The sequence below is a fragment of the Halichoerus grypus genome, chromosome 4 (genome assembly GCF_964656455.1).
Source record: "Halichoerus grypus chromosome 4, mHalGry1.hap1.1, whole genome shotgun sequence".
NCBI lineage: Eukaryota > Metazoa > Chordata > Mammalia > Carnivora > Phocidae > Halichoerus > Halichoerus grypus.
The window spans coordinates 131,742,575-131,761,518 of record NC_135715.1 but is presented as its reverse complement, the minus strand read 5'-3'; the positions used below and the strand labels follow the sequence as shown (position 1 = coordinate 131,761,518).

Sequence of the window (18,944 nt, the reverse complement as noted above, 5' to 3'; positions counted from 1 at the left end):
CATGCTGACTGGACTTCCTCAAGCCTGCCCTGCTCTCCAGGCGATTTCCACTCCCCGGGGCAGCCTTTGGCACCCTCATTCTCTTTCTCTACCTGGCCAATGTAATCATCCTCAAAAATTCAGCAGGGTCACCTCCGCCAGAAGGCCCTCCCTACCCCCTCCCTCCCACCTTGATCTTCCTAGGATTATTTGAAAGACATCAAACTTGAGCTGCTTCTTAATTAAATTCAGCCCTCAGTCCCTAGAGGTTCAATCCAATCCCTAATCTAAATAATTGTTTCATTCAGTAGACATTTATTGGGGTCTTAACAAAGCACCAGGCATTGAGCTGACCAGTGGGGATAAAAAGATGAATAAGATAGTCCCAATAGTCAAGGTGCTGGACAGTTTAATAGCAGAGGGAAATGCAAACAGTGAAAATCACAAGTCTCCAAGTGAAGGGCTCTAGCAGAGAATAATTAGGAGTGTAACTGGAGCCAACAAGACAGCAAGGGAATTTAATTCCAGTCTTCCACAAACTGAAGGGGGAAAGGAAGGGAAGAGACGATGATAAAAACACCCAAGTGCCCCTTTTCTATATTTGCTCTGAATGTGTTAACATGTAATGTTGCTGAGCTTCCTCCCAGAGGTCCCTGGGTTGGGGCAAGCCTGGGTACAAATCCCAGCTCTGTCACTTATTAGCTAAGTGGCACTGAGTCACTTACTCTACCTCACTTTGCTTCAGTTTTTTCATTCTTTCTCCCTGCTTGGGGTCTGGGTCACTTACCAGTATTAGGTGCCCACTACACCTGCCAGAAGACTAGTTGTTATATGATCATACAGAAGATGAAGATATGCAATTTTATTACATCTGTGGCTAAAGATAGGAGTATTCAAAGCCCTGAAGGATTAAGTGATATGTCCAAGTCTTGTGCGCTCACCTTTAATGCCAACTCTGTGGCTAGCCTTGACCTGTGGATCCCGATGCACCCTGTGCATGAAGCTGTACCGATGGCCTCACCCTCACCGTATGCTCGGCAGAACAATAGCAGTAGCAGTACCCTTCTACACAGTTGAGCCCTAAGAGCAATATATAGCCTCCCATCAGCTGGCAACTGCTAAGAGATGTTAGAGAGGCAAAATGAGAAATACTGACCAAATTGAAAGAGATTTTTCTAAAATACTTTAATTCTCTCAAATCATGACAGCCCTATAGATAATGCCAGCAGCTCAACTTGCATTGAAAATGAAAGTAATTGGTCCTAATTGCTTTTAGCTAAGTTTCCAATCTCATAGAGGGCTCATTAATGAATTTAGATCTGGGACTCTCTAAGACCTGCTTCCCCAAAAATCTGCCCAAATCTTCCAAAAGGGGGAATAGCTATGCCTCCCATTGCTTTGTCCAAGTGCCACCCCCCCACCACATCTTACACACAAACACCTTCACCCCTGTATTAGTAAGTGCTGTATTCAAATATCAGGAGTCATGTGCAATGTACCAAGTTTTAAGAGTCAAATTAGTAATGGTTGAGAATTCTATTAAGCCTCCTGTCCACCCTTTGACAAGGGCTGTGACCCTCACAAGCTAATCCCAGAACAGTGAATAGTCAGGAGGAAGCAGAAGGCACCTGCCCCTGTAATAGCAGGAGGTGGGAGGAAGGGAGGCAGGGAGGAGTAAAAGAAGAACAGAAAGAGAGGGCAAAGCAGACTGGACTTCCAAGAGGGAGCAACAATGTGCTTCCTTCTCAAACAATCTAAAATATGGTTCTCCTGATGGCATATTAAGATACAAGACCCAGAAAACCCCACAGCTGAGGCAATAAGGGAAAGGCTCTAGAAAAGAACCTCATTAATTCAGTATCACAGGTTATATCTCCCTATCTAAGGTACCGAACAACTTTACTAATATGCAGAATCAATGGCCCCTGTGAGTCCCACAAAGTCAGAAACTGTTTCTTACTCGGGGCGCCTGGGTGGCTCAGTCGGTTGAGTGTCTGCCTTTGGCTCAGGTCATGATCTCAGGGTGCTGGGATCATGCCCCACATCGGGCTCCCTGCTCAGCGGAGAGTCTGCTTCTCCCTCTCCCTCTGCCTCTCCCCCTGCTTGTGTGCTTTCTTTCTCTGTGTCAAATAAATAAATAAAATCTTAAAAAAAAAAAAAGGAAACTGTTGCTTACTCAACTTTGCAAACCCAGTTGAAAGGGAAATGGGCACTAAGAGATGCACATTTAGTCCTCAGAATGACCCGATAAATAGCAGTTATTTCTCATTCACAAGAGGCATCTGGGACCTAGCAAAGTTAAATTTCTTGCTAAGAGTTAAAGAGCTTGAGTCTGGACATGAACCAGGCACATTTGATTCCCAATCTCAAATCTGTTCTAGACCAATTGCCTCTGTAGCCCCTTCACCTGCACAAGGGAGGTAACCAATAAATATTACATTTAGCAGCAAACTCATACCCAGGAGCCATGGTGACCTCCTCAGGCTGATGGGACCATCCTGGCCCTCACAGAGGTGGTTTCACTCAAGCCAGCACCGCTCTGCTCCAGGCTTTGTTCCTCTCTCCCCACTGGGAGGGGCAAGCTGTGTCTTCCTCAGAATCACCCGGGCAGATTTTAAATCTCTGTGGTTCAAAGATATTCACTGTGTGTTCTGACATTTCTCATGTGGTGCTTCAAAAGCCTTGGCTTCTAGCGGCACAGCGGGCATCATTCCCTGCTGAAGTAGGACACCTTTTCTCATCCACTTCTGTCACGTCGCTACACAGCAGCAAGCCAAAGGGTCTGCCATCCTGAACTCAGATGGATTTTGCATCTTTTTTGTGTGTGGAGGTAAAGCCCAAGCTGACAGTCCTGTGAATCCACAGGAGGCTGCCTCCTTGGAATTCCACAGAATGAAAGAGCTTCATTCTAAATTAAGAACCTGTTCTCCCTGCATCTTCTTGAAGCCCTCCTCCCAGAACAACAAACACCAGAGCCGCCTCTACCAGGGAACATGCCAATAGCTCCGCCATTGCATGGTTATGACAGGCGACCAGCTTTTGTTCCTGCTCCTGTTACACCAACTTGACTAACAATAGACAACACAGTGGTGTTGATGGTAGCTCACATTTACGACCACCTTCTGCGTGAGACACCTTTCTAAACACATCGTATGTTAACACATGTGGTCTTCCCAGCGACCCTATGGGGTGGGCACTACCAATATGCCCATTTTACAGATAAAGACTGAAGCTGAGGAAGGCCAAATAGCTCTCCCAAATATCCCACAGACTCTTCTGAGAGGGAAGACTCGAACTCCGACTGCCTGGCTCCAGAGCTCACCCTCTACACCACTACCCTGTGCTGTCAGTCCCACTGTAAAAGGCTGGTTGTGAAACCATGAATATTTTGTCACTGTTAGGTGAGCATAGCACAAATTTTATATTGGCTTATGTGTGATTTCACCTGCTAGAAACACTGGGTGAATGCAGAAATGTGCTGAGTTAACCTGAGCCTGTAGGAAATACAAAATACACACACACACACACACACACACATACACCCTCTCAAACATCCCCACGTTATCTCAGTTCACATATTATGGGACATATCCACCTGGTGTCACAGCTTTCTCTCAAATTTCAGATTCCCCCTCCTTCTACCGCATCACAGAAACTTACGAGCTGTAACTCTTCCAATGCTCCTATGGGCTGAACTGCGTCCTCCCAAAGTTCTTAAGTTGAAGCTCTAACCCCCAGTGTGACTATATTTGAAAATATAGCTTTTATGGAGGCAATTCAGGTTAAATGAGGGTATAAGAGTGGGGTCCTATTCCAATATGACTGGTGTCCTAATAAGAAGAGGAAGGGACACTGAGGATAAACATGCACAGAGGAAAGACTCTGTGAGAGCAGAAGGAGAAGGCCACTGTATGCAAGCCAAGGAATGAAGCCTCAGGAGAAACCAACCCGGAGACACTTTGATCTTGGGCTGCCAGCCTCTAGCGCTGTGAGAGAGAAATGTCTGTTTTGTAAGATGCCCAGTATGTGGTATTTTGTTACGGCAGCTCGCCCAATACACCAACACCAAATTCCAAGCAAACTCCGAGTCTTTTTCAAGGTAAAATACCCTATTTGTTATAGTCTTTATGTATTTCTTAACTACTTAATGTGCTGTTTTTATTAGGTCCCCATCTTTTTTTGAATGCCTCTGATGAAGTTTTTGAGTGTTGTGCCCTGACTCATTTTTCTCATAAGCCCTGTGTTGTATTGTGTTGTTGTACAATTTTGCAGTGTGGCAATTTTTAGGAATGTGTATGTCGTGTTACAGCAGAACTGACTATACAAAGGGAATCATGACTTATAGATCCTAAAGGTAAAGCATAAAACATAATGTTCCTATAGCCTTCTTTAGGCACTCTGAGGCAGTTTCTATAAAGATATCCCAAGAAGGGCAGACACCAAGCTTACATACACAGCATGTATGTATATTTGTGTGGGCACATGTATAGAATATAATCCTAATAAGTAGTAAAAGCTAAAGTATTTATTTCTGGGTGGTAGGCTTTGGAGTGTTTTTTTTCCCCCAAATTTAGGAACATTATGTGCACCTTTACACATACTCTATAATTCAAAGTTGATTGTAATGATTTTCATGATTTTGTTCTAAAATCAGAAATAACTTTTAAAATAGATTAAACAACAAAGAAATGCCATATAGATTCAAAAATGGCAGACAAGTATTAAATAAGAACATGAGGCTTAATAAATTCAGTTATTCCTCTATATACTCTGTCCTTTTCATCTCTATCCAACTCCATGTTGAATAAAATTCTTGGAAAAATTATCTACAGAGCCTTGAGAAATTTAGGATTTAAAGAAAACTGACTAGCAGTACCTAATATGCAGCCAGCTTGACCAAGGTTTGGCCTGTCTGGTATTTTTAGCAAAAATCTGCTTTCTTTAATTAGCCAGCACACATGAATGAGAGGCCTAGCCATTTGCCATCAAGGACTGTGAGAGGCTTGGTCTGAATGGAAAACCTGAGTTCACACGCCACAGATGGCAGGTCTGGAGTAGAAAGAGGGAAAAGGTTTCAAAAGCTTATCCAAGGCAAAAGAGCAGACTGTCTATAACACAGTTCATCAATCTTCAGAATTTTTGGAGTGGAAGTAATGCTATCTTGAGAATACTAACAACTTCAAAGAGGGCCTGATTGAGTTAAATGCAACCGCACAGCATCCATGTGCCAGGAATATTAGAGATGGGCATACTAATTACAGAACTGTTCTAATGCTTCTATTATATGGCAACACTCTGTGCAATGGATGACTGTGCCGTGTGCTATCAGACCACGTTCGCTTTCCTGAAGCTCTGAACGAACTGCTAACAGTACTGTAATCCCAAAGCAGGGTTTAGCAAGCTAGAGCCCACTTGCCAAATCCAGGCTGCCATCTGTTTTTGTACAACCCGTGAGTTAAGAATAGCTTTTAAATTTTTAAATGGTTGAAAAAAATTTAAAGAATGCTTCATGACATATGAAAATAATAAATTCAAATTTCAGTATCCATTAATAAAGTTTTATTGGAACACAGCCACATACATTTACTTTGTCTATGGCTGTCTTTGTGCTACAACAGCAGAGTTATAACTGCAACAAGGTTCCTGTGGTCTAAAATATTTACTTTCTGGCCATTGGCAGGAAAAGTCTGCTGACCCCTGCTCCAAAGTTAAAACTGACCTGAATACAACTGACAGATTTAAAACCATTTAAAATAGTCAAGAAGTGTCTTGAACACCAAGACATTCACTGATTCAATCAAATCTGAACAATAACTTGGCCTGTAACTATGTACTTGGATGACAGAAGCTGTTCGTTGGTCTAGGGACTATTCTGAATTAATGAGAAACAACCACCATCATCACAATAGCAGCAAAACAACTCAATCCTGTGCTTTTCAAGAATTAAGAGGTTGGGGTGCCTGGGTGACTTGATTTTGGCTCAGGTCATGATCTTGGGGTCCTGGGATCCAGCCCCATGTGGGGCTCTGTGCTCAGCAGGGCATCTGCTGGAGATTCTCTCTCTCCCTCTCCCTCTGCCTCTCCCGTTCACTCATGCTCTCCCTCTTTCTCTAAAAAAAAAAAAAATTAATTTTTTAAAAACTAAGAGGCTGTATTCCAATTTTATGATTAATTTTTTCCAGACTCATGATCAGCATGAACTCATTGCTGAGCATGTATGATAGTACTGAAAACATGAAGATGCCATTTTTCTAGAAGATAATACTTTCTTATTCTCTCCTTCAAAAACTGCATATGTCTGCAGGGGAACTTTGGTAGTAACTCTGGTAGTAAATAATGCTCACGTCATGATCTGATGATGAAAACAATCAAAACTGAATTTTCTCTTTGGCAAAATTTTGTCCTTCACCACAGTGTGGAACAAATAGAAGATTCTAAAGCAGTTTACAAATATTCAGTCAGTTCTCTTTTGCAAACAGGTGACTGGGTTATGACAACTTGTTGAATATATTCACCACACATTTCCTCAGATCAAAGATTGATCTGAAATAAAGGGATATGAGACTCCACTTTTTCCCTGGGCAGCCCTGTTCTTTTCCCCCTCAATTACTAGGATCCACTTTCTTATTGAGGTCACAAGACAGCATTGCTGACACGTCCAAGTAAAAAGCTACCAAATAAAAAAGCAGTGACTGAGTGGTAGCATGAGGACAATGGGTTAAACCACTCATTTCTCACTGCTGAGTTATCCTTAGTTCAATGGAATCACAAATTAGGATCACGGGGGCTTCTTTGCACAGATAAAGTTACAGTTTCAAAAGGTGGCCGGATTTTGGTCAGTCTGCTGCCACTGAACAGAAGCATCCAAATCTGGCAGCATTTGAGGGTAGTTTTAATCAGTCTCAACTCTAAAATGAAATTCCTAAAGAAAAGACAATCTTGGGTCCTTGTCTTACAACAAGGTTCCATATGAACAAATGCCAATCCACATAAATTAGTACTAATCTATAAAGTGTAATACTCCTTGCCCTATATCTTCAGGTTATCATGTGGGAGATTTATCTGTCCAGTCAGGTGGAGACTGCTTAAACGAAAGCCATATATAATATTCCCTCCCAAGCATGTGCTATTAAACGCACTGCACAATATTTAAAAATGAGGAACCCATGCAGGGTATAAATGAGAGGGAAGCCATTTATTCTGAAAACTTATCTCTGCCCCTTCCTGTTTCATCCTGCGGATATTTTTTTTATTGCAGATATTATTTACTTTCCTATTATCCTGATGCAACTGTTGGAGGGGGAGAGGCAAAACTTCAGCAGCTTCAAAGCATGATTCCCCTAGTTAAATAGCTCCCATTTAGAAACAGTTCCTCTGAAAATGTATCACGGGGTATCTCATTTTTATAAGTTCTCTACTCCCTCTTGAAAATCTCTCTTTCAGTTGCCAATAAAGATTTAAATGCTTCTGGAAGAAATATTCATCAAAACTAACAGAGCTGTGAATGACTGACATCAAGCATGAAGAGGGAAAAAAAGCATGTCAATGTTTCAACACATTACTTGTTGAACAACTTTTACTCAGCTCATCTGCATGAAATGGGTGTGCCAAAAGTTGGACACGCCAGCAGATGGTTACAAGCACTGTTTGGCATGCATCTTGCTGCCATTCCACACTGCTGAAAGATGAAACACAATTCCCCTGAAGAGGCCCTATTTTCTAAAACAGTGATTTAGATAGAACAGAAAAACTATAGAAACTGTACAGTTGGTCCCTAGACCTTCAAGTCCCAAATCTGTGTTGTCTTGCTTGCTAATGTGATTTTTAGTATTTCTGAACAGCAGTCCTCTCTTTTCAGAGATTAGTGCCTCTTAACCATGAATGTGTGTCATAAGTACTAAAGGCATTTCTTTCAAGATGTCTATGTCCAGACCTCACCTGGGTCACCACGCTGACTCAGACATCCCAGGGTGGGGCCTGGGTATGTGTATTTTCAAAAGCTCACCAGGTGATTACGCAGTGTACCCCTGGCTGAGAACAACTATTCCAGATCATTTTTTATATTGATGAGCAAATAACTACGACACACAAATGTGCCTACGGTGACCAATATAATTCTGCCTTAGTCCTCACAGCATTATCTAAATGTTCCCCTTTGCCATACCATTCCTTCCTCTGATTTTCTTTCTTTGAAATAGTCTTGGAGCTTTCCATAGTTTGATAATTTTCCTAGAGAAATTTTAGGCTAAGTCAGTGTATAATAGGCACTCTTCATCTGGGGAGGCAAAGTGCCAACTTAGATCAGCAAATCCTTCCAAAATAATGCCACTGTAACTTACAGTCATTTAACCAATATTTAATCAGCAGTATATATGTGGTGGGAAAGGCTAAGAACGCAAGAAAAACAAGATGTGGTTCTTGTGCCCTCAAGGAGCAAGTATTATGTAATTAGGGTAAAAATATATGGACAAGTTAAGAAAAGTTAAATAACCACATAAGAAAGCACATGATTCAGTATGAAATTACCAGTATTTACAATGAGGACTCTAAAAATTCAAAAGAAGTAGTGTTCATTCCAGACATTCAACAGTCATGCCACATTTCTGAGAGGGCCTGGGGTTTGAAGAATGGGTAGGGGATAGATGAGCAGGGCAGAGGATATAGGTGTCTATGCCAGGAACACAGCATAAACCAGGCAGGAATGAACAAAGTGTGGCCAGTGAAAAGACAACCTTCCGGAAGGAAGGGGTCTTTTGGGTGACTGATACCAAAACACATAAAGGCCAGAGTCTAGCTAACAGGCTAAGGAGCCTAATAACTTCTCCTATAGTTGCAGAAAAATCATCAAGGTTTACAAGTAACAGAACATGAAGATAATAGCATTTTGGGATTTTTTTTTTGTAGCAAAATATCTATGAATGCGAGGTAAATAATAAGGAGAGCTATGAAAGCAATTAAGATCAGGGCCATGCCAGTGGCTTTACAAAGAACTAATGGAACGCGGTGAATGACTGGTTTGAGCCTCTAGCCTTTAAGAGAATGGAGACATGCGAACAACAGGAGAAGAGAAGTCAGAAGGCGGAAGCAAGTCAGAGTTACCAGTTGGGAGAAAGCAGAACGATGCCTCAGAAGAAACCTCTTCGTTGGACACTTGACTTTGGAAGAACCTGGCAAGTGGAAATAATTCTGCCCAGAGGATGGAAGGTAGAGTGGGGAAAATAAGAGGTTGAAGACTGAATCTGGAGAAGAAACCCAGTCAAAGAAAATGGAAAAATGCAGAGTAACTGATGCAAACAGAAGCCCTTGGAAAGGCAGGAGAATCCAGTGGCAATCCAGAGGTTAAGAAAGAAGAGAGTTTCAAAACAAAGTTCATCAGCACAGTCCTCTGCAATAGAAAAGTCCATGGCCACCAGTACTGTCTCAGTGCTTGTCCCAGCAGTCCTGCCATGTGCCCTAGCCCACAGCTGACCTTTCTCCTCTCATCTTTAATTATTGACTGTCCATACCAATTGTTTAGCACGCACACCTGTTTATTGTATAATGCCACTGAGGTACATATACTCAGGTATTTGTTTTTTTTTTTTTTTTTAAAGATTTTATTTATTTATTTGAGAGAGAGAGAATGAGAGAGAGCACATGAGAGGGGGGAGGGTCAGAGGGAGAAGCAGACTCCCTGCCGAGCAGGGAGCCCGATGCGGGACTCGATCCAGGGACTCCAGGATCATGACCTGAGCCGAAGGCAGTCGCTTAACCAACTGAGCCACCCAGGCACCCAAGGTATTTGTCATGTCTCCTTGACACTACTATAATAAACTTCTTGAAGAAAAAGAGCATAATCGATACTTTAGGTACCACCTCTCCCCCAGTTGTGCCTTCACATTGCCATGCCTTTAGCAATCATTTAGAAATATTTTTAACTTGGGCGCCTGGGTGGCTCAGTTGGTTAAGCGACTGCCTTTGGCTCAGGTCATGGTCCTGGAGTCCCAGGATCGAGTCCCACATCGGGCTCCCTGCTCAGCAGGGAGTCTGCTTCTCCCTCTGACCCTCCTCCCTCTCCTGCTCTCTGTCTCTCATTCTCTCTCTCTCAAATAAATAAATAAAATCTTAAAAAAAAATAAAAAAAATAAAGAAATATTTTTAACTGATTATACCTAGGCAGATAAAGCCCTGCTGAATTCAGGGAGAAGACATAGATACTGGTCTAGTGTTGAGCCTTGCTATGGACCAGCGGCATCACCTGGGAACTTGTGAAAAATGCAACCTTAGTTGCCATCGCAGACTCACTGAATGAATGAGAATCTGCATTTTAACAAGATCCGGTGGATTCCTATACATACTGATATGGAAACTGGTGTAGATTCAGTGTAGTATAGAAAGGACTAGCACTGAGTTACCAAAGAAGTTAGTTGGAGGAAGGGAAGATGGCACATGAGTTTCAGCATGGGGTTCCTGTGCCAAGACCCAGCTTCACCCCTGCTCAGACCCATAGCCCAGTGGAGCCCAGGCCCTTTGCATATATGGTGGGGCAAGGCCAGGAAGCAATTTCACCTTTTGATCTTGAGCCCGGATGCATAAATCCTTCCATAAACTGCCACTAAGTTCAATTATAGGAAGGGCTTTGCAGATTGTATCTACCGGGTTGTTTTTCCAGGTTTTATAAATATCTGACCTCCTGAAGATCCTGTTTATGCTCCCCATATTTATCCAGCCCTAGGAATTTATGATATTATTCTGCCTCTAACTCATTTCTCCCAGAACTCTAGGTTTCCCTCTAAGTTTTAGATTGCAATTGCTGAAATATTTTTCCAGCAAAATTGAAAGCTAAACCTGAAAATGCAACTTCAACCCCAAACAGAAAGGGCCTTCAACAAAGGGAGCAACGCTGACAGCACCATTGTTCCAATGACCAGGTGTCGGGAAAAAGCTCCCAAAGGACAGAGTGTTAGACGAAGGCACAGTGATATCCCAAAGGATGAAGACCAAATGGACCAATGAGCTCAAGGCACAGTATCTTCCCTTTGTTGGAAATGCTTCAGTATTTCTTTCTCTAACTTTCCTACAGGTAAGTGTATGAGTGTTGCTAGTTCAAAATAGCACTGTGCTAGTTCTCTGTGGGTCTTTTATTATTCTTAACTGCTTTATTGATATATAATTTATACACCATGAAGTTCACATTTCAGAAGTGGAAGAGACCTTCATTCCACCCCCCACCTTTAAGCAATGCTTCATTAAATTCACCCAAGGAATATAATACAGTTATTTCTTAAATCTCCAGGAATCACAACTCTCTGATAATACATCTAACATCTCAGCTTTTACCAGTGGAAAGAACATCTTGACAAAGTCCCCTCTATTAAAATTCAAACTATCACAGTAATGACTTCTAGCGCTGTATTTCAGAGGTGGCTGACTGAAAACACCATTGCAGGCCCCTGTAATCTGCCTACTCTGTAGGAACTCCACTAGAAAGTGAACTTCATTTACTAAATCCAAAGTGGAAATCACAAATTCTTACAAACTACTATTCCCCCAGCTTTTTTTGTGGCCTATTTTTCCACCAGGTGGCATGCTTTTTAGGGGCTGCTGGAGCCTGCATGAAGCCTTTATTTTTAACCTCAGGGATGGGATGAGTACTTAGGCAGGTTTTTCTTTCAAAAAGAAAAATAGCAACTTACATGCTCTCACAGAACTTCCTCAGTGTGCTTGGCTTCTCCTGGTTGCATCTTTGTCGAAACCAGCGCTGAATGCTGCGAACATCCCAGTCCAGCTGCTTGGAGAGGCCTTCCAATCTCTTTTCATCAGGATGCTATGAAACAAGGTGCCAGCAAAATCATCACTATAAAACTTATCTGACCAGGTCAGAAGAAAAATCTTCACTATAAAAACATCTGCCCTTGTCTAAATTGAGATTTTTGTTTCCCCCTGTATTTACTGCCTGCTACTGAAATTTCTGTATTTACCACTGAGGACCTAGGCCTTCCATTAGTAGCATGGACATAAATAACCACTTAGGATAAAAAAAAAGTTACTCATTAGGAAACAACACTGAAAAATACAAATCTTGCTCTTCTGCTTGCACTTCTTATCAGCCACAGAAATGCAATGAAACAGCCAACGGGCTGAGTCAGCTCCATCAGCCTTCAAGGAAAGGAGTTGGGTTAGGGTGAATTTGCAAAGAGGCATCATTCAAAGGTTTCACTTTCTCAGGAAAAAAAATGCTATACCCAAGTATCACACATCAGGGTAACTAGGGCAGACAAAAGCACAGAGTAATCTCAACAGACCTCACTTTAGCCTAAGGCACCAATTCTACTACAAAACATGGGTTCTCTTTCTTCCTCTTCTCTCTGCTCTGCTGCTCACACATTTCTCTTCTATCCCTCTTCTTGGTCATTCCTTTGGACCAGATCCCCGTTAAACCTTTACAACAACTATGCATTACTTGAAGACACAAACTTGGTGAACGGGGAAGAGACCCTCCTTATGGCTCGCCATATGATGACACTATTCTGACTCTCACTCATGTCTGTAACATTAGGAGGTGACAGCCAGGTTCAATTTCTCACTCTAATGACCTCTCAGCCTTGGTTCCCTCACCTGTCAGGGTTATTTATCCACCTAAATAGGACTGTGATGACGACCAAATGTAAACAATATGCCTAAGTCTCAGTAAATGTTCGTTTCTCCCCTTTCTTATCTCTACCCTCTCTTGAATATCTCAGAGACCATTCTGTCCACAATTATGTGAGCGTGTTCTGCGGCACAACAAAACTCAGCCGAGTGAGGTCTATTCCTTTATTCTATCTTTCCTTTACTATAAATGAGATGCTAGTGATCAGAGGAAATAACCAAAACTGGGGTTAGGAGGGGAGGCTGAGCAGCCTCAAGTTACAATGGTGGGATATACCTCTGACACCTTTTCAGAGCATCTCAAGCAATTCAAGATGCCAGAGACACAGGGAACACAGCAAATGGCCGCAGTATTATGACTGAGGTTATAAAATGTGCTGAGCTCCTGTTTGTGAAAGTCCTTTGCCAACTTTCAGTGAGGTGTGTACTTCGACATGTTTTTGCTTTTAGTAGTCATGACACCATCTACACTCTCCTTTTACATCTATCTTAATGAAAAAATAGGGAAGACAGAAAATTCACATCCTACTACATACCATGGCTATACCATTTTCCTAGAGAAATCAATTTTTAATTTGTTTTCTCAGCTTATTGAATAGGTCAAACATTCACATGGTTCACAAATTAAAAACTATGCTAAGTTTCACCTTCCTATTTTATTCCTACTATTCTCCCCCTTTCTACCAGCTAACCAGTTATTAAATCAGTTTCTTTCCCAGAGTTATTTTATGCAAATATAAGTAAATTTAAATATGTATTCTTATATATCCCTTTGTCACACAAATGGTTGCATACTACATGTATCATTCTGAATTTGGGGTTTTTTACTTAACAATATATCTTGGAATATTTCCATATTAAGACATAAAGAATGCCCTCCTTCTTTTGTAGAACTGTCAGTATATGCTGTGATTTACTTATCCACTCTCCTGTTAATGGACGTTTAAGTAGCTTCTAGACTTCCACCACTATAAACAATGCTATAATAAATCATCTTGTCATAGGTCATTTTATACAGGCATACATAGAGATAAATTCCTGGAAGCAAATGTTGGAGATCAAAGACCTATGCATTTGCAACTTATTTAGATATTGAAAAGTTACCCTAATGATTTTAACCAATTTATACTTTCACAAGCAAGAATGCCCATTTCCCAAAGCCTCACCAATAGAGTACATTATCAGATTGCTCAACTTTTTTCCAATCTGATATAAAGTCGTGTCTCAGTATGTTTTTAACTTGATTTCCTCTTTTTATGAAAGGGGAAAAACTAGATATACTCCCTTTTTATGAACAATCTTTTCATATATATTGCACACCTTTTTTCTTGATCTGTAGGTATTTTACTGATTTGTAGAGTTTCTTCATTTATTAATTAAGGCGATTAAACCTGTGTCTGTACCATAGGTTGCATACTTTGTAACAAGGTCTTTGAGTTTTAGAATTCGTCATGGGGTTTTCTGCTTGTTTTTTATTTGAAGTTTTTGAAAAGTTACTTGAACTTATCAATTTTTTTCTGTTATAACTTCTGAATTTTGGGTCATAATAAGAAAAGCCTTCCCTACTCCAAATGTTCAAGAAATTAATGTAGGATGAACTGACATCTTTACCCAATTTGTCTTTTGTATTCTTTGACAGTGTTTGAAAAATTTCCTCACATACCTTGCACATCCTTACTACATTTATTCTTAGGGATATTACCTTTTCTGGTGTTGTTTGTGGTAACTTTTCACTTGATTCCTTTACTTTTCCACATAGTCATATAATAACATGTAACTAGAATGTAAGCTCTATAAACAAAAAGGAAATTTTTAGTATCTTTTTTCACCTAAAATATAGTAGGGACTCAGTAAATTCACATAGCAATAGCTTCACCTCCTCATTTCTAATTTTTATGCCTTTATTTTCTTTCTCTTATCTATTCGCTAATTCAAGGTAAAACTGAGCACCAGGTAGAGCAGTGGTTATGAGCATCTCCATCTGTTCCAGACTTGAGTGAGAATACCACTGTTTCTCATTAAGCAACAGGCCACATTTGGAGCTGACTTACAAATGTATTTACCGTGTTAAGAAAACCACACTTACTAGATAACTTGATTTTAATCACTTAAATAATGTTAGATTTCAGCATCCATGCAGATGACCATGTACTTTTTTTCCTTAGATCAATTAATATGATGTATTATATAGATTTTTATAATACTGAATATAGGGAAGGCCTTGCAGTCCTAGAATAAATACACTCTGGCGATGATAAATAATTCTTGTACTGTACTTCTAAGTTCTGTTTACTAATTTTTATTTGGGATTTTTCATTGATGTTAAGTTCAATTGGTCTCTAAGTCTTATTTTTTGGTTAAATCTTTGTCAGACTTTAATGTTAATTAATATTTTTTGCTACATAAAAAGAGAATTTGGATGATTTTCTTAATTTTCTATGGTTTGGTATAGTTTAAAATAGCACTGGAACTGTCTGCTCTTTAAGGGTGTGTTAGAATTTTTCTTTTTTAAATGTAATGTCAATGTAATTTATTTTGGGGGAGTTCACTATAAATTCTTTTTTTTTAATTTTATTTTATTATGTTATGTTAATCACCATACATTACATCATTAGTTTTTGATGTAGTGTTCCATGATTCATTGTTTGCGTATAACACCCAGTGCTCCATTCAATATGTGCCCTCTTTGTGTTAGAATTTTTCTTTTGAGAACATCTGAGCCTGGTACTTTTTTGCAGTTTAGTTCTTTGATTTCGACCTATCTATCTATTTATCTACAGTTGGTAAATTATATTTTCCTAGAATAATTTCCATTTTACCCAAATTTTTATATTTTCTTTGCCATATTAATAGGAATATATCCTTTTTATTTTCCTCCATTTCTGCAATTGTTGATTATTATGTTGTTAATTCTTATGTTGTAAATTTGTGCTTTTTTTATTGGGTTAGCTAACTTCTGGTAAAAAAAAAATTAGATAAGGTACTTTTGAATTGATTTTCAATTTTATAGTTTTGCTAACACAATTTCTGCATTTATGCTAATTTCTGCCTTCTGCTTGCCTTCATTTGTTTTGTGGCTCTTTTTCTAATGTTTAAGTAAGTGTTGAAATTTATATATATATATAGAGAGAGAGAGAGAGAGAGTTTTCATCAAGTACCACATTGGCATAGTACAAATGAATGATGTTTTCATCCTCTCTGTTACCAAATATTCTGAATTTCTATTTTTATCTAAGAGTTGATTAAGAAAGCAAGAGATTGGGGCGCCTGGGCGGCTCAGTCGTTAAGTGTCTGCCTTCGGCTCAGGTCATGATCCCAGGGTCCTGGGATCGAGCCCCGTATCAGGCTCCCTGCTCCGTGGGAAGCCTGCCTCTTCCTCTCCCACTCCCCCTGCTTATGTTGCTGCTTTCGCTGTCTCTCTGTCAAATAAATAAATAAAATCTTTAAAAAATAAAAAGCAAGAGAGTTTCTGTTTTCTGATTTCTGGTACTATTAAGTTGTGCCTATTTTTATTTTTTAAAAGATTTATTTATTTATTTATTTGTCAGAGAAAGAGAAGAGAGAGAGAGAGCACAAGCAGGGGGAGCGGCAGATGGAGAAGCAGGCTCTCCGCTGAGCAAGGAGCCCGATGCAGGATTTGATCCCAGACACCAGGTGTTCCAAATTGTGCCTATTTTTAAAATTTATTACAGTTTTGTATATATTTAATGATTTAATCAATTTTTGTAAATATTTAAGAAAGTATGGTCTTTACATTCAGAATACAGGGTTCTAAATGTACCACTTAGATCTTCCTCATTAATTATGCCTCTTAGAATTTCTATTTTATGTTTTACATTTTGTTCACTTAATCTGTCATGACCCAGAGGTAAATTAAAATTTCCTGCTATTAAATTATTTCTTCTTTCATTCTTTTTTATGAGTATATGGATACATTGACATTCAATGCATATTAGTCATAACCACTTTATCTTTATTATGAATTGTATCCTTTGGCAAGAAAAAGCCAGTTCTTCCTTTCACTTAATCCTTTTGGCCTGAGTTCCACTTTTATGTAAAAATAAAAACCCTACTTTATTATTTGTATTTGTCTATATACCTTTACTCATACTTTTATTTCCAATATTTGTAATTATTTTTTTTAAGGTGTCTTTTATCAGCTATGTGACCCAAACCTAAATTAGTTTTCATTAGATGAGTCGAACCCATTTACATATATTGATATAACTGATAAGTTTGTTTATAGGTCTATCACATTAATTCTGTCATGCTGTTTTGATAAAAAAAATTGTTAATCTTGGAAAATCATATATGGTTTGTTTTCCTTCCTTTTTGTGGATAATTTTTGTTCTAGTAGTTATCCATAATTATAATACTCTTCTTCTGTTTGTTTTTAATCAATAATTCCATATAAGCAATATTTAAAATTAGCATATTTCCTTTCCCCCCTCACCCAATAAAAGACAATAATTTTAGCTCTTTTACAGTTTACTCTTGTATTGTTAAATATGCTTATACTTCTATTACTCAGTTTGGCTGCTTAAACTGATTTGCTTTGACTCCCAGCTATTGGAGATTATGCAATTCGTGAATTTTTTTTTTTTTAAAGATTTTATTTATTTATTTGACACAGAGAGAAAGCGAGAGAGGGAACACAAGCAGTGGGAGTAGGAGAGGGAGAAGCAGGCTCCCCATCGAGCAGGGAGCCCGATGCGGGGCTCGATCCCAGGACCCTGGGATCATGACCTGAGCCGAAAGCAGACACTTAACAACTGAGCCACCCAGGCGCCCCATTAGTGAACTTATTCTACCTCCCACCTTCTTTCCCCTCCCCATCTCAAATACCGTTAGTTGTATCACTTCTACACTGTAAGAGTATCTAATGTTTACATTCTGTTGTGTCATCCTAATCCTCACATTTAACAGTTTAAATATATTCAAACCTTAACAACACTCCAGTAACCTCTTCATTGGCTGAAATCAATGATTATAATAGTTTCTTCAAAAGGACTCATGAGAACAATTCCCCCCAATTTTTGCATGTTCAAATCTGTTTGTCTTGGGGCGCCTGGATGGCTCAGTTGTTAAGCGTCTGCCTTCGGCTCAGGTCATGATCCCAGGGTCCTGGGATCCAGTCCCACATTGGGCTCCTTGCTCAGTGGGGAGCCTGCTTCTCCCTCTGCCTGCTGCTCCCCATGCTTGTGCTCTCTCTCTCTCACAAATAAAAACTTAAAAAAAAACCTCTGTTTGTCTTTAACTGTTACAGAATAAAAACAATTTGCCTAAACATAAAATTCTTAGTTCACATTTTCCTTGAAAATGTTGGAAATGTTGCTATAAAGAAGACTAAAGTCATGTCGATATTTTTTTCCTAAATAAGTGATTTGATTTTTTGCTTGGCTGCTCAAAGAATTCTTTCTTTTATTTTTCAAGTCCAGTAATTAAAACTTCTTTTAAAACTTTCAATCTTTACTACATGTTCATTAACACATTAAAATAAATCTCCATTTATTTTAGAAAAATTTTCTTGAATTATATCTTTTAATATTTATTCTCCTTTGCTTTTCCTTTAGAGATTCTAATAATGCAGACACTGGATCTGCTTAAGCTATATATCTAATTATTTTTAGCTCTTTTGTTTCATTTAATTCAGTTTTTTTTTTAAAGATTTAATTGTTTTATTTGTTTCATTTAATTCAGTTTTTTTTTTTAAAGATTTAATTTATTTATTTGACAGAGAGAGAGACAAGCAGGGGGAGGGGCAGAAGGAGAGGGAGAAGCAGGCTCCCCGCTGAGTAGGGAGCCCAATGTAGGGCTCAATCCCAGGATCCTGGGATCATGACCTGAATTGAAGGCAGACGCTTCACTGAGCCACCCAGGCGCCCCTCATTTAATTCAGTTTTATTATTTCCATCTTCCATACTCTTTGCTGAGTTTTCTGCAATGTCTAGTGTTTCCTGTGTTCTTTCCAATTTTGCCTTCATTTCTGTGATAGTTCTAGTATGTTTTCCTGAACCTATAAGCTCACATTACATCTTTTCCTGCTGACGAACAATTTTTTCTTTAGGTCTTACATTTCTTTTTTTGCAGTCTTCCTTCACAGAGTTACTGCTTTTTGTTTGTTTGTTTGTTTTTAAGATTTATCTATTTATTTGAGAGAAAGAGAGAGAGAGCGTGAGCCAGGGAGGGACAGAGGGAGATGGAGAGAGAGAATCAATGTTAAGCCGACTCCCTGCTGAGCACAGAGCCCAACTCAGGGTTCAATCCCACGACCCCGAGATCAAGACCCGAGCCAAAATCAACAGCCAGACACTGAACCAAGTGAGCCACTAGGC

At 39.5% G+C, this 18,944-nt stretch overlaps 1 protein-coding gene across 2 annotated transcripts in view; it reads right to left on the bottom strand.

Annotated features, from left to right (window-relative positions):
• Positions 1-18,944, bottom strand: part of CERS6 (ceramide synthase 6) — a 313,294-nt gene that overhangs the window by 203,569 nt on the left and 90,781 nt on the right. For both annotated transcript variants that reach the window (XM_078070944.1, XM_078070943.1), the window contains exon 3: positions 11,655-11,785. In XM_078070944.1, coding sequence (XP_077927070.1) covers positions 11,655-11,785 — 131 coding nt within the window. The remainder of the gene's footprint in view (positions 1-11,654; positions 11,786-18,944) is intronic.